General features: G+C 39.9%; 1 protein-coding gene across 1 annotated transcript in view; it reads left to right on the top strand.

The window, feature by feature from the left end:
* AKAP6 (A-kinase anchoring protein 6) overlaps nt 1-16,287 on the top strand; it is a 373,936-nt gene that overhangs the window by 254,353 nt on the left and 103,296 nt on the right. The window contains 1 exon segment of the mRNA XM_023751526.1: nt 5,481-5,601. Within this exon segment, the coding sequence (XP_023607294.1) occupies nt 5,481-5,601 (121 nt within the window).

Genomic DNA, 16,287 nt, shown 5'->3' with positions numbered 1-16,287 from the left:
TGGGTTCCTCTTGTTTGGAGTATCTGTGCTTCCTGGACTTGTATATCTACTTCTTTCCAGCAGGTTAAGAAAGTTTTCTGTCATTTATTTATTCAAATAAGTTTTTTTTTTTAATATATTTTTTTATTGATTAAGATATTACATAGGTGTCTTTATACCCACGTTACCCCCTACCCCCCCCCCCGCTCATGCCCCCACCCCCCGCTGTCCGTGTCCATTGGCTAGACCTACATGCTTGCATGTAAGTCCTTTGGTTGATCTTTCCCCCTTACCCCCACCCTCCCCTACCTTCCCTCCAAGGCCCGACAGTCCAATCAATGCCTCTCCATCTCTGGATCAGTCCTTGTTCATCAGTTTATGATGTTCATTATATTCCACAAATGAGTGAGATCATGTGGTATTTATCCTTCTCTGACTGGCTTATTTCACTTACCCTAATGCTCTCTAGTTCCATCCATGGTGTGGCAAATGGTAAGAGTTCCTTTTTCTTCTTCCTCTTCTTAAAGAATACCTTTCAGCATTTCATATAATGCTGGTTTGGTGGTGATGAACTCCTTTAGCTTTTTCTTATCTGTGAAGCTCTTTATCTGACCTTCAATTCTGAATGATAGCTTTGCTGGATAAAGTAATCTTGGTTGTAGGTTCTTGCTATTCATCACTTTGAATATTTCTTGCCACTGTCTTCTGGCCTGCATGGTTTCTGTTGAGAAATCAGCTGACAGTCGTATGGGTACTCCCTTGTAGGTAACTGACTTTTTTTCTCTTGCTGCATTTAAGATTCTCTCTTTGTCTTTTGCTCTTGGCATTTTAATTATGATGTGTCTTGGTGTGGTCCTCTTTGGATTCCTTTTGTTTGGGGTTCTCTGCGCTTCCTGGACTTGGAAGTCTATTTCTTTCACCAGGTAGGGGAAGTTTTCTGTCATTATTTCTTCAAATAGGTTTTCAATATCTTGCCCTCTCTCATCTTCTGGTACCCCTATAATTCTGATGTTGGTACGCTTGAAGTTGTCCCAGAGGCTCCTTACACTATCTTCGTATTTTTGGATTCTTTTTTCATTTTGCTTTTCCGGTTGGGTGTTTTTTGCTTCTTCGTATTTCAAATCTTTGACTTGATTCTTGCGATCCTCTGGTCTGCTGTTGGGAGTCTGTATAATATTCTTTATTTCAGTCAGTGTATGCTTAATTTCTAGTTGGTCCTTTATCACAACATCGAGGGTCTCATTAGATTTATTGAGGATCTCACTACATTTATCGAGGATCTCACTACTTTTATCGGCGGTTTCCATAAAATTCTTGAAAAATCTTAGAACCGTGGTTTTGAACTCTATATCCAGTCGTTTGCTTTCCTCCATTTCTGTCATTTGTGACCTGTTTCTTTGTCTTCGCATTTTGTCTGCTTCCCTGTGTTGGTAGAGTGGTTTTGTGTGCTAGGTGTCCTACAGGGCCCAGTGGCTCAGCCTCCCCAGTTACCTGAGGTGGACACTCTTGGTGCACCCCCTTGTGGGCTTTGTGCACAGTCTTGTTGTAGTTATGCCTTGGTTGTTTTAGGTGTCACTGGGAGGAATTGACCTCCAGGCCAATTGGCAGTGAGAATCAGCTCTGTCTGCAGTGGGAGAACTTCTGTCCTGAAGACACCCTTCTGGGGCAAGACTTGCTTCAGTGGGGCTTTGGTGCTCACTGAGTCTGCCCCCTGAGTGTGTTCCTTATGAATTTGAGGAGTTGTAATCTGGGTGGTCCCACTCTGACCACTGGATACACTGGCTCTTGGATCTAAGGAGGTGCTAATTAAGCCTCTTCCTGAGGTTACCCAGCAGGAGCTACGAAGAGATATGCAGATTCCCCTTCCTTTTTTGGGGTTTGGGGTGCCCAGATGAGGCCCTAGCTGAGAAGCAATGCAAGTTGCTGTGGGGCCTTGGGCTCTTCTCTTGGAAGTTCTGGGTCTGTCTGGCCCAGCTGCAATTTGTTAGGTAAATTGTCAGTTTGCAAAGGACTCGGGCATTCATATGCAAAAGGCTTTGCAGCAGCCTGGAAAGGGCGGGGGTCTCGGAATCAACAGGGCGGAGCAAGCAGCTATGGCTGATTCTCAGCCCTGCCCTAAGGGGCCTCGCGTCTCAGTGTCCTGGTAATTGCTGCCAGCACCTCTGAGGGAAAGCCGTCCTCAAGTTCCGAGTTCTGCCTGCTGCCAGACAGTCCAGTTTCTCCCCGTATGAGTCCTGGGACCCCAGAGATTTCCCGGAACCGGAGTTCAGAGCAGTCGGGAGCTTGTGACTCCCTCCCGATTCAAAAAGACAGCCGCGTCCTCAGGTGCCCGCCCCTTTCCTCGCGCGCCGGAGCCTCTGTACCTCTGCACTTCACTTTCGTAGTTCCTCTGAGTCTGTGTGCTCTTCTCTTTCCTTCTAGTTGTAGAGTTTCCACTCAGCCAGCCTTCCTGTGGTTCTGGATGATGACCGTTCTCCCTTTTAGTTGTATTTTTGAAGTTGTTGTCGGAGGCAGCAATTTCCGGTGTTTTTCTATGCCGCCATCTTGGTTCATCTCCTCAAATAAGTTTTAAATTCATTTTTCTCTCTCTTCTCCTTCAGACATTCCCATGATGAGAATGCTGGTACACTTGAAGTTGTCCCAGAGGTTTTTTATTTTTCTTCATTTAAAAATAATTATTGTTTCTATTTGCTATTCTGATCAGGTGTTTTCTGCTTCCTTATCTTCCAAATCTCTGATTTGATCCACTGCTTTATGTACTCTACTGTTGATTCCCTGTAATACATTATTCATATCTGACTCATTCTTTTTAATGTTTCCTAAGTCCATTTTTATGTTTCCTATTTCTTTGTTGAAGTTCTCACTAAATTCATCTACCTTTCATCCCCTTAGTTCATCCCCTAAGTTCATTGAGCATCCTTACAACCAGTGTTTTAAACTCTGTATTTAGTAGATTGCTTGTCTCTATTTTGTTTAGTTCTTTTTCTAGAGTTTTGTTCTCTTCTTTCATTTGGGACATGTTTCTTTGTCTTCTTATTTTGGTGGCCTGCCTGGGTTTGTTCCTATATATTAGGTGGAGCTGCTATGTCTCCCAGGCTTGGTAGAGTGGCCTTATGTATTAGGTGTCCTGTAGGGCCCAATGGCACAGCCCCCCCCCCCCCCACAAGCTGGAAAATCAAAGCACAGCCTCTTGGGGGCTCTATACACCCTCCTTTTGTTGTTGAGCCTCTATTGCTGTTGGTATGTCAATGGGAGGGCTTTATCCCCAGGCCAAATGGCAGCAAGGGCTGGCTGTACCTCCATGAAAGATCAGCTGTGCAGAGGCTGACCCCATGGAGCAGGATTTACTTCAGTGGGGCTCTGGTGCCCTTGAGTGTGTCATTTGTGGAAGTGGTTGCATGGTGCTTCAACATGGTCTGAAGCTGTTCAGTGGGTGCACTAGCTCTGGGGCCTAGGGGACTTATAGGCAAAGGTCAGCAGCTGCCTGTGTTCTACCCCAGGCCACCAAGCATGAGCTACAAAATGATCTGCAGATGGTTGCTACTTGTGCTGGGCTTGGAGATGCCCAGAAGAGGCCAAGCTGTGAAGCAAGGCCAGCTGCCACTAGTTCCTGGCCAGGGGCCTCTTAGAGAGAGGTATGGGGCACATAGAGGCCAGATGCTGCTTGTTTGAGAGATTTTAGGAAAGTCTGAGGCATGAGCCATGACAGGCCATTAATATGGAAAAGCCACTGGAAACAGTTTAGGTGGGCCCACAAGTTGGTGGATTCGAGTCTCAAGGAATTACCAGGGTAGGGCAAAACAGTGTGAGCCAGGTGGATGGGGACTCAGATATGGCACCGCCTGCTGGCTCTGTGGAGGAAGAGCTCTGAAGAGGAACAATGGCCTCTGTCAGCACTTCTGTCTGGAAGAAAGCTGCCCCTTCATCTCTTGCCCTGGTGCCTAACAATTCAATCCTTCCCCATATGTCTCTGGTGCTTTTTGAGATGCTGCCCCAGAGCTGAATCTCAGAAAAATGAGTTTGAGTAAGTCTGTGCACAGGCCCTTAAAGAGGAACTCCTGGGATTCCAGCAGCCTCTGTTTCACCCATCCATAATTGCCACTGGTTTTTATAGCCAGAAGTTATGAGGACCTCTCTTCCTGGCACTAGAACCTTGAGCTGGAGGGCCTGATGTGAGGCTGACACCCCTGGCTCCTCATCAGGGACCTCTGCAGCTGAGATATCCTTCCCAATTTTTATCCACCACATGTGGGTGTGGGACCAGTCTATTCCACGCCTCTGCCCCTCATCCCAGTTTCAATGTGGCTTCTTCTTTATATCCTTAGTTGTAGGACTTCTGTTCAGGAGGATTTCAGGCAGTTCTGAATGATGGTTGTCCTGTAGTTTAGTCGTAATTTTGATGTGGCTATGGGAGGACGTGAGTACCACATTTACCTATGCCACCATCTTGACCAGAAGCCCAGATAAGGTTTTGTTCAGTTACAGTTTGACAAGACCCTAGGATTTCTTTCAGGGTGATGATTTTTTGGGGGAAAGACAAAGTGATAGTTTTTCATCTGCACTTTCATTTTCTGATCACAGTGTTTTAGAAGAATCTGGGCTTTACTTATTCACCGGGCTTTCAATAGAGAATCACATTAATCCTTTTAAGCTCCTTATTCTAATGATTTATTTTGTTGAAAACCATAGTGATCCTCCTTTGAATTTTAATGATTGCTGCCTATTCAAAGATTCATTGTTTTGACTTCCTGTCCTTACCTTTGTTTCCTACATGTCTGTGGGGAACACCTGTCTAATACTGGATCTGCCCCTGGTTCTCACTGGCTTACCAGAGTCACTCAAGCCTAACTCTGAGTGTTAAGCTGAAATGCTGGCTACTCATCCATGACACTAAATGTAGGATATATGTTTGCAGAGATGGGCAGATAGACAGCAGAGGGACAGATAAATGATTGAGCCACTTCCCAGTGAACAGTATATTTTGGATATGATAGTGAATTATTATTATAAATTCATTAAATTAGTGTTCTTAATCATAAATCTATTGGGATGTAGTATCCATGGAAAATCTAGTAGATGAGAAAGGGGTTTGAATTTTGAGGGTACTGCTCTTAACCAAAATTCTGGACCATGTAACCTTCAAATGGCACTGACCCACCATTCCTGAGCCTGTTAAATATGCTGGTGCTCTTTTTCAAGGTAGTAGTCATTTCGTTCAAGTGCTGCAAATCTTCAGGAAGGGTGAGCAAATGGAAATCGCCATGATAATATGTCTCAGGTATGAACATCGAAATTACATGTTTCAAAATCTAAGAAGTGGCTATGTCACAAGCTTGAGTTCCTCTTTTACCCACTGTGTAACCACAGAGAGAATTCTTTCCTGCTCTTTTTATAGGTATCACCCAGGAACATCATGGATTTTCAAGAATATATTATTCTAATACAAGATTTTAACAACTACTCTGTATTTATGCATAATACATGTTGTGTCTTATCTTCAGGCTTCTGGACTTTGATTCAGAATATCAGGAGCTCTGGGATTGGCTGATTGACATGGAGTCCCTCGTGATGGACAGCCACGACCTGATGATGTCAGAGGAGCAGCAGCAGCACCTTTACAAGGTTAGCGCTCTCTTCTTGCTTTTACCTTGCTGGGGAAGATCTGATTAGCCTGACAAGTCTCTCTCTCTCAGGATATCTTTGCGTTCATTGTATGTATCATGGTGTCTATTAGAATTCTCTTCCCTGTCCCCAAACTCATTTCAATCCCTTGTGTGCTGACAGGCTGCACCGACATCATAATTGCAGGAAAGTTCCCTTTATCACATTCTATTTGGTGTAATTCTATAGAAGGACAAAGATTTATCTTCAGGATGAATAACAATAAATGAAACTGCATTAATAAATAGACTGAAACAAAATGAAGGGTAAATGGACTGCTCACATTTAACAAAATGTGTTTTGATTGGAGCACTCAGGTAGATTCTATCCACCCCTCAGATCTTCCCAGAGGGGAAAAATGTGCCTTTAGTTTGGCTTGCTGCTTTCAGGGTGCAGGGCATGTCCAATTTAATGTTTGTTAGTGATACATAGAGCAGACGTTGTCATATTAAGTCAATACATTTGCGTGTGATTTAAGAAAACTGGCTTGGAACTCACATATTGATTGCGGCAATCCATCTAATAACTATCTATATTGTTTTCCATGTCTGCTAATTCACCCTTAGCCTAGTGTGTTTTACCAATTCCACTTAAATGGTCTTAGACGTTCTTACAAAACAACCCTGTGATTTTGACTGAAGAAATGGTTGCAAGATTCACGGTGTCTGAAAAGCTGTTGGGGAGGGTAGAGGGACTTTCCACGGAAATATCAGACTGTAGTAAATCTTCCTCATTTAGGCAATTTTTATTGGAGTAATTCTGACAGTTGTCATCCTTGAATTGCTTTGAGCATATGGCATATTTCAAAGAGCAGATTGTGAATCATAAAAAATAAAATTAATAACTAACCACAGAATCAGCAACAGTATAATGACAAGAAACAACTACCCTCTAGCTTTTTAAAATTTCTTATAGAATAAGAAGTACATTCAAGGTCAAATAAAAGTTGTCTTCTTTCTTCTTCAATCTTTATCATTTGAAATTACCTTTATTTAATGTATTATTTTAACTTTTTTCTCTTCTAAAGATAAATATTTATTTGTATTTTTTGAGGGCCTGGCCCACTCCACTTTAACGTCCCCTGGGAATCATCTTGGTTAAGAGAAGATATAGCTTCTCAGGGACTCAGCAAATGATGATATTTTACTCCCTGAAGAATTCTGTCCAACATTAATAGAGTTTGTAGACTATCAGCTATTTCCTGTATGGATAGCTGTCCACATTAACAACAAAACTACCCAATATATCTTCTGGCATAACATATTATTAAAATAACAATCTTGACCTAGTAAGCCAAAGCTAGATAATATTATATTTTATGTCAAGATCAAAAATTACATATGAAAAATGCCTATAAACCTATGTTAATTTGTGATGCAAAAATATTTGTTTTATTCCGAAGGCTTAAGATTAAAAATCGAGTCAAACAGGAAAAGATAATATAAAAGTTACCTAATCGTGAGCTGTTATCTCATATTTTATTACACTCATGCTGCCAAATAACATTTTTTTTCTTCCTGATGCATTTCGTATTTTGCACATAAACCACTATTTATTTCAGAAACAGTGCTATTCTTTGTCAAAATCACATCCATATAATTTACATCACAATTAATAGGAAATCACTGAACAAAAAGTGCAGTCTTCTTTTTCTTGTGGTTTCCTTCTAAGTGTTCTGCCTGAGAATTCTCATTTTGGCATATTGAAGGCCATTGTTCCACCCACTCAGTACTTCTGGGTTGTAGTATTTTTCCAAACGTTTTCCTATTGGGGTTCTTTATTTGTGACTCGTGTCTTGTCATAATTTTTTTTTTTTTTGCATTTTAGGTGTTCAACATATCTAAGTTTATGAGGCTAGCACTAATTTTGCATTTGGCTTATAAGCAATATTAAAGGTTGAATTGGAAATCAAGGGCAAATGATACAGGTTTGTGGAGTTTCTCTGTATAGATTCCAAAGGTTTGGAAACTTGCAAAGCAACCTGAGGATATTAACTAAGGACTCATTTAGAACTTGGGGTGGCTTCTGCATTAGAAAAACTGATGAAGGAGAATTAATTTCAGGTCTTTGCCAAGAATTCCCACTTCAATGTCCCATCCCTCTGTTCTATCTGCTTTTTCAGGAATCAACTGAACTGAAGCCTCAGGGGAGGGGGATGGAGCCTGTTGCTCAGAGAGACTCCTGAAAGCGCAAAGCTTTCAATTGGTCCCCAGGGCTTTCGAGGCTTTCAGTACTGTTGAGACTACCTTAGTCATTTCAATCTTTGGATTTGTTGGCCCTGAAAGATGCCAGTCTTTTATTATTATTTCTCATCAAGGGAACTATTGGCATTTTGGACAAAACAAGTTTTTGTTAGTTTGTGGGATTTCTCTTTTGCTACTGGACATTTACTCTTTAGCTTCCCCATCATTGTGGCAACTCAACAGGCCACCCAACCCATTTCACAGCATTTCCAATCCATCTCAAACCTATCTACAGCATCTTCATTTCTTAAAACAATGCTATAACACCAAGAACAAGACCTTGCACTTGTATTCTCTATGTTGTTAAGTAAAGCACCTTATACAGTTATTGAGCTAACGGTATTGAGTTAATAAATTAAGGATGGGAATGAAGTTTATGACTCCTGATATTATATTATGGCAAAGAATGAGGGTGAAACTTTTAAGGGAGACTTTCAGCTGAGTGTTGGTAGAATCTCAGGAACTAAGATTAGGCAGAATCATTATTCCTTTTATCATAGAATTTGAAACCTTTATTTTCCTCTCTCTAAGGGGCTTTCTTTTTTTTTATTGCTTAAAGCATTACAAAGGGTATTACATATGTGTCCTTTTTTTTCCCCCGCCCTTGACAATACCCCGGCTTCCCCTACCCCCCAGTGTCTTATGTCCTAAGGGGCTTTCTATATTTCATCACTCAACTCCTTACCTGGCAAAGATAGTCATGCCCAAACACAATTTATGCATTGTACCATCCAGGTTGATCCCCAAAGTCCACATTTAGAAATGTTGGGTTTGAGAAAATATCATAAGATGGTGCTCAGTGAAAGTGAATATTTTTAGGCACTACCTTCTTAACTTTAGGCACTAACTTTCTGGCTTGACCTACTTGTTTTATATTCTGGTCTCTGCTGGAAAACCATCTGACCTTAACTCCTAGGCATGGAACTGCAAATAAATACCCTGACTATTCATTCAGCAGACCTCCTGAGTGGGGCACCTGCTATGATATCTTGGTTACCCTAAACAAGCAAACTATCCAAGGAATTCATGCAGGAAAAGAATTAGATTTAACCAGCAAAGATCACATTCATGCAACCTGACATAATTTAGAACCTTAATATCACAATGGGCTCTAAAGTGGATTTTTTGTTTAAACCAATTTTGTTAGTTTCAGATTGTGAGAAATTTAGGACCATTTTCTTTCTAATTAATTTTAAACTGCAGGGTCCTAAGAGCAACCTGGTTCTTAATAAAAACTAGTCAGTCTCTTAAATATACTTCCCTTTTCAGAGACAGTGAGCCATACTCCCAGTATCTTTCCTTCCCCTTTTCTATCTTGTCCAACCTCTGAATTGGGACCTTCTGGACCTATTTTTAATAAACATTGGCAGCATTGGTAGCCTGGGAAACACAAGTGTAGTTTTTTCTCCTTTTTTTTCTTTCCTTGATATGAAAATCATCTCCAAGGAGAATTTGCTCCTGCTCCCTCGCTTTCCTTCTCTTCATTCCTCCTACCTTTTTAAGTAGGACAATTTAATTTGTCAAAAGTAACCACCGTGATTTTGAAAGTTCAGCTCCTATTTGTACTAGAGTTACGAAGCCAGAATTCATAATCACAGGGAGCTGTCACTCTACTGGTCTTTATGTGCATTAACTATTAATGGAGCAATATTTAAAACCCACTTGCAAAAGAAAAGCTCCGTGTGGTGTTTTTTTTTTCATTTCTACAGATCAAAGGTGGCATTATTCTTGGGCTCGGGGAAGCTCAAGACACTTCCTCCCCGTCCTGTACATGTCATAGGCGGAGGGGCCTGGAAGCATTTCCTTAGACTGCTGCTGCCACGCTGCCCTCCTGGCCGACACGCAGACTCTGGCGGCTGGGAAGGCTGCCCCGTCAGGGCTCCTCACCTGCCGCAAAGCACTGCCCGTCTCTGTCACCTACCAGCATAGATGACAATGCCCCTAGCCATCTGGGTGGGTGTGGGGTTCCAGAGTCCAAGAATTAATTTCAAGGGCCAAATTTAGAAGTTGCAGTCTGCTGGTTATTGTTCTAAATGAACAAGAGCTGTTTTCAGACAGTATGAAGCTCACTGACATAACATATTTATGGATTTGTTTCTTGAGTGAATGGTTTAGCTCTTCCTCATGAATGAAATATTGGGTTATAGGATTTTTTAAGGGGTTAAAAAGAACCCTTTCAGCTTAAAAATAATATAAAATTAGTAGCCACCTTAACTAATAATACCTGTATACTTTCAAGGAACTTACACTGAGGATTTTATATTTAATTTTGAGAGTTAGTTATCCATATAATTCTGTTTTCATGGGGAAAATGCAAATATCCTTTATCTTTCTCCATTGATATCAGTATTATACAAATATGTCCTGTGTATAAAAGGAAAAGAACTACTCATTTCGCATAATACAATGCTCTCTATAGATTACTTACATATTTACACTGCTGTGAATTTGAGGTTGTTTATGAGAATTCACAGGAAAATAATACAAATACTTTAAAGTGTAAATATAAATTAAAACTGGGGAAAATACACAGAGGTTAGAGTCTGTTTCTGTGAGAAGAGTTAACATGTAGGCACATACACTGTAAGGTTCTACATAGTTACTAAAGATAACCTCAACGTTTTATTCTGGCTTTTCCAGTAGTGAAAACAAAGAGGGAAATGTGCTTAATTGCAAAATTTTCATTTTCCAAAGGAAAAATCACATGCCTCTGAAGAAATTAAGTTTATTTTGATTCTTAGATACAAAAACATTTTCTTTTAGGATTTTTTAATAAGGGGTTAGGATGGTATGGTAGAGAAATGTCTAACCACAGTATTTCTTTCTTTCTTTTTTTTTATTTTGAGAAAGAGCTCGCTTTAGTACAAGTAAATTTTAAATATAATGTTTCTAACAAATGAATAGTTATTTTTCTCTGACTGGTTGCCAGGTATGTTTAAAGACTTGGAGCACAGCTCTCACCCAAGGGTGGCTCCTCTTGATGATAGCTTGGCCAGGGGGGATAATAAGAGAGGATACCAGTAGTACATATTGGGAAAGACGAGGATATTAGGAAAGTGAGAGAGAATTATAAGCATCAAAGAGAATGGAAAGCTGTTGAAATTAGTTAATACAAAGTTAACCAAACAAAAAAAGGGTAAAGGAGTAAGTGAAAATCATGGGTAGGTAGATGAATGAATAGATAAGAAAACATTAAAACACAAACAAATAAAAAGAAAGTAAACAATGAAAGAATTGTTTCAGAAAAAATAAACAAGAGAAAGGGATAAGTCTTAAAGGAGAAAATGGTACTTTGGAGAATTTGGGTGTGTATTTAAAGACAAGCATTATGACTTTTAAAAGAAACATATGCATGGAATAGGATTAGAAATTCTGGGGAATAAGAAATGTAGTGTAAGAAAAGAAAAATGTGATCTAGTCGACTTGTTATTTTATAACTATTGATGCCAAAATAATGTTGTCACAGTTATGAACCAATCATAGAAAACAGATTAATCGTGCTATCCCTATATTTTATAAATTTGCAAATTTCAACCTTCTAGAATAGTTCCTTGCATTTTGTTCGGGACAGTTCTAAGTAGTTTCAGATGGTGGCTTGATACCTTTATGATTGAACTTGCACTCCTAAAAGTGTAAAGCTAGGCTCGCTCATAGTCCAGGTTACAGTAGCTAGGCTTGAAACAGAAGGAAATCCACTAACTTAAAAAAATAATTTCACATGTTGGTATCTAGAGTAGAAGTAGTATACATCAAAAAATTAAATTCTGTTAATTAGGCCTTATGTTTCAGTACCAAAATTTCCTACCTTAATTGTTCAAAATGAAACAGAGTACTAGCTATGGAAGCAGTCAAGGTAAAAATATTACAGATATATCAGGCACAAGAACCTAATGATAATTTTTTACCTCTTTCCCAGTAGATTAATTGTAGAGCCTAATTGTGTGTTAGATTAAAACTCCATTAAGATAAGAAGAATATGCTTAAAATCACTGTATTTCAAATAACATTATCTAGTCATTTTTAAAGGGATCAGAATGGAAAAACCTAGGCTGTCTCCACTGCTATCTAGAAGTAAATCTGTTGTTCCATTTTTTATTAAAGTTCAAAAAGTCCTTAGATTAGCCGTCATATTAATCTGAGCTTTGATGAATCAGTGTTTGCTATGAATATTTGAATATATATTTTTTTCTTTTCTTTTTTTTTTTTTTTAGAGAGAAGGCAAAACTTACCTTGAAAATGTTTAGGAGAAGAAAAAGTATATGGATATGGCTTCTGAACAATATATGAGACATTGCTCATGCTGGAGCTTATAATTTCTATTTGAATCACTTAAAAAAAATTGGGGGGGGGGGAAGGGTGTGATGTGAAGAGAATAGTACACCCAGTAATAGTTGGCTGTGTGTGCAGAGGGGCAAGGAAGGGAAGCCCCGCCAACAGTTTTTGTCCCTGACGGGCAAGCTACTGTCCGGAAGGTGCGTTGGCTCTTGGGGCAGCCTCTGCTCTATTCTCTTTGCTTCTCCCTCTCCCTGGCAGGCAGCTCTGGCCTAGAGTGGATCAAACAAGCCGTGGGGAAAGTTCCCCTCATTTGCATCACTTCTAGACAGCCCTGTCGTACTCTTCGCTGACAGGAAATCACTGTCTTTGTCACCTTTCTCAGGGCCCTCCTTTTGGCAGCGATGGGCCATGTGACCACATTTCCTCACAACAGGCCGGCTGGACTCAATGACATGTTTTCCTCCGCACTGAACGGGGTAGAGGAGTCAGGGGGAAATGACTACATTCATTTCAGAGTGAAAAGATAATTAACACTTGAAGGACTAATGCTACAACCTATGGAATTATTATTCAAATTGAAGTTAATTTATCAAAAACTTGTGAAAACGATCGCCCCCAATGCAACTGTTTAAAAAAATAAAAACCTTGAACAGTAAGAGTTGGGAGAAGGAAGAAGGCAAGAGAGCGGGGCTTTGGATGAGAGGGCGGGAGAAAGGCAGAGGGAAAGCGTAGCAAGCATTAACTGTGTTTGAAAAAGCAACTTTAAATAGGCTAAAACTTCAACATTTGGGACGCTGGAGCATGTAAACCGCTTACTTAGATGATATGAATAGGACACTGGCAAACAAAAGCGGCAGTGTGCTCCTAGAAAACTGTGCTTAGAGGAGTTTCCTTGGCAACAGAAATGCAGTTCCAAAAGTAGACAGAACTTTCCTCAGAAAACATACTATTAATAACAACCTTCCGGAACAACTTGGAACAATTTGACGACTTGGCAATAATGATGCCAAGTGTTCTGCAAATTAATCTAACACATAATAGTTATGTTTCCCTTGCCCATAATTCTGCTGGACCCGACCTAGAACTCACTGCTTTTCAGTGGCACAAATGCGAAAATATTTCTCAATGTTGTCATGGAAAAAGAAAACCAAAAGAAATGCTAGTGGCCAACTGTGAACCAATGATTGCATTCAGCCTTTTGGAATCTACAAAAGAACTTACTTTAACGAGATGAGTTTATTCCAATGGAAGCTACTACATTTAATATCTCATCCCAAATAAGATGCTTTCACAGACAAAACTTGGTAAAGAGTGAAGAGCCTGAGACTTGCTGAGATGTGAGCACATCTTGAGGCCATCGGTTACATAAATATAACACTTCACCTAATGCGTGCTGGGTGTTATTTTTAAAAGCATCATCATTTCTTGTCAGCCAAGAGAATAAACTAATCTTGGATCTATCTGACCAATGGGGATCATTTGAATTCTCCTGAAGGCTATATGTTTACCAGCCAAGGAAGAGCGCTCCCCTCCTCTGACCTTTCTTGAATCCTTGGATCTAAAGGTTAAAAGTAATCAATATCTCATTGGGCTGCTTGGTTTCAGGGTAATAAGTAATAACCATCATGTTAAAATCCAAATGATTACAGATTGCACTGCAATGAGCTGACCTGTTTGGGAGCTTTTATTAATTGCAATCAGGATAATCATTAGAGTTTGCTAATAAAATTTTGGATTAAATTGCAAAAATTTCAACCTTTAACTTTTAAAAAATGACTTTTACTTAATTAGATGTGAATATGCAGTGTTTCCTCCTGTGTTGAGCTAAGAGATTTGGCTTTAACCCCACATTATTGTAAATTTCTTTCTGGTTTTATAAAATAAATTAGAGGAACATTTAAATTCCTTGTAAGAAAGGGTGCTTGGTTCACTACCACCTTTGGCTCCTGAACTGCTCAAACTATGTATGTGTTTCAGGTCAGTGAGTTAATGGAAATGTCCCTCACCTATTTCTTAGCATTTCCTAGTTTTAAAATTACTTATCTTTAGTGGTTATATTCATATTTGGAATAATCTGATATGAAGCTAAAAAAAATATATGATATGTGATTAAACTTTACAGACAACCATGATATAAACCTAGGTTTATTTGTTTTGTTGTTGTTGTTTTGAAGCAGCAAAACTTAAAGGTGAAATCCAAGTATTATCACTGACAAAGAGGTCTTAATGTAAAAAGGATAAATGCTAGGTTTAATGTTCCATGCAATTACATCAGGAAGGCATTGGTTATTATAGCGGTAACCACGAGGAAGTGTATAAGATACATATGCAACTGAATCCGAATATTTTGTCTTTATTAATCATTCCAGTTTTATTAGCACTTCATGCATATATTTCTAAAGCAGAAAGGTAGGGCTAGAAGGGTACCTAGAAAATGTTTTAGTAATTTCAAAAGAAGTCCTGGCGCCTGTTCAGAGTAGGCTGTTGAGCCCTGGGGTAGGGGTTGGAGGGTGGAGCTCAACTATGGTGCTTTCACAGATAAGCTCTAACCTCCTTCCTTCTTGTCCTTATCTCACTACCATGTGTCTAACTTTAGAGGGAGGTAGATTTGTTTTTGTCCAAGGGACATCATTTTTGGGGTATTAGGAATTCCCCAACTTAACTATCCTTATTGGTAAGTGTTCATACTGCCTTAAACCCTATCCTTAGGATTTATTTCTTTGGGGGTAAAAAAAGAATACAATACACTATACCAGATGCAGATATTCTATAGGGGGTAGGAGTAAATGCCAACTTTAACATCTAATTTAAATAGAAGGGTACTAGGAAGGGAAGATGGCGTGAATAGAGGGAACAAATCCAGATAAGGAACCAAGAACAGATGTTATCTACTGCATCGTTTTATAAAAAGAGAAGTGTGTGCATGTATGTTTGTGTGTGTGTGTGTGTGTGTGTGTGTGTGTGTGTGTTATGAGACAGAAATAGGATAGAGGGGGGAAAAAATGAACATTGGCCAAATCTATTTGACTCTGTCCATGCCTCATGCATATTATCTTATTTAATGTTCACAATAATCAAGCATTATTTTCCCCATTTCACCAGACTCTGAGCCAGAAACACTCAGGTGACTAGCCTAAAAGACACAGAACTAGCTTCTCAGTCAGGCTAGGCTAGGTTTTACTGATATAACCACCCCAAATCTCAAAGGTTTAAAGCTACAAATGTTTACTTATCATACATACGGATTGGCTGTGGGCTCTCTGCTTGGCATGTTCTTTCTCCAGAACTCAGACTACTGGACCAGCCACCCTCTTCAATATGGCAAAAATAAAAGAGCCTTCTAGAGGGTCTCCCTCTGGCCATTACACCATCTACCTGAAAGATACACATGCCACTGTCTCTCAAGATCCTTGGCCAGAACTGATCACATGGCTCCACTCTACCCCAGGCTGGATGGGGAAAGGCACCCCCACTATATGTCTGAAAGGAAGAAAGCTAGAAATATTTCTTGAGCTCTGCCAGTAACCACCACAAGAAATGAGTAAATAAATCAGGCTTTGAACCCAATTTGTTTGGCTCTCATACCAAGTCATTCTTTTACATGTTGCTGCCTACTCACTGTTACCTCATATCCTTTGCCTACAATAGGCAAAATTCTTGTAAGAACATGATTTCCCTCCTCTACGTGAGCTTTTGATGCTAAGGTAGAAAAAAGATCCTACTTTTAGACAGTACATCTGCAGAGAAACATTGATGAACTTGGGTTAGCTCTTTAGCTAATCATCAGGCTATTCTGTAAAAGCCCCCAGACTGTCTTAAGCACTTCAGCACCTTGGGGAAGGTTGCCATCTTGAGCCTCACAGGACCCTCCTATATACTGTCAGATTCAGGGAAGCTAAGAGTGAAAATATTTTTGTTTTGTGGGGAGATGCACTAAAGGCAGCATTGCCCTGGGAGAATTCAACCTCATGGACCTGCTATTGCCAAAGGGAGTTTACTGAAGAAAGGTCACATGGAGAGATGCTCTAGAGCAGTGGTTCTCAACCTTGGCTGCACATTACAATCACCTGGGAATCTTTGTAGAAAGCCTGATTTCTGGGCCTCATCCTCTGGAAATTCTGTTTTCTTT

This window comes from Myotis lucifugus, unplaced genomic scaffold, assembly GCF_000147115.1.
Source record: "Myotis lucifugus unplaced genomic scaffold, Myoluc2.0 scaffold_22, whole genome shotgun sequence".
Classification (NCBI taxonomy): domain Eukaryota; kingdom Metazoa; phylum Chordata; class Mammalia; order Chiroptera; family Vespertilionidae; genus Myotis; species Myotis lucifugus.
This window is presented reverse-complemented; position numbering and strand designations above follow the sequence as displayed.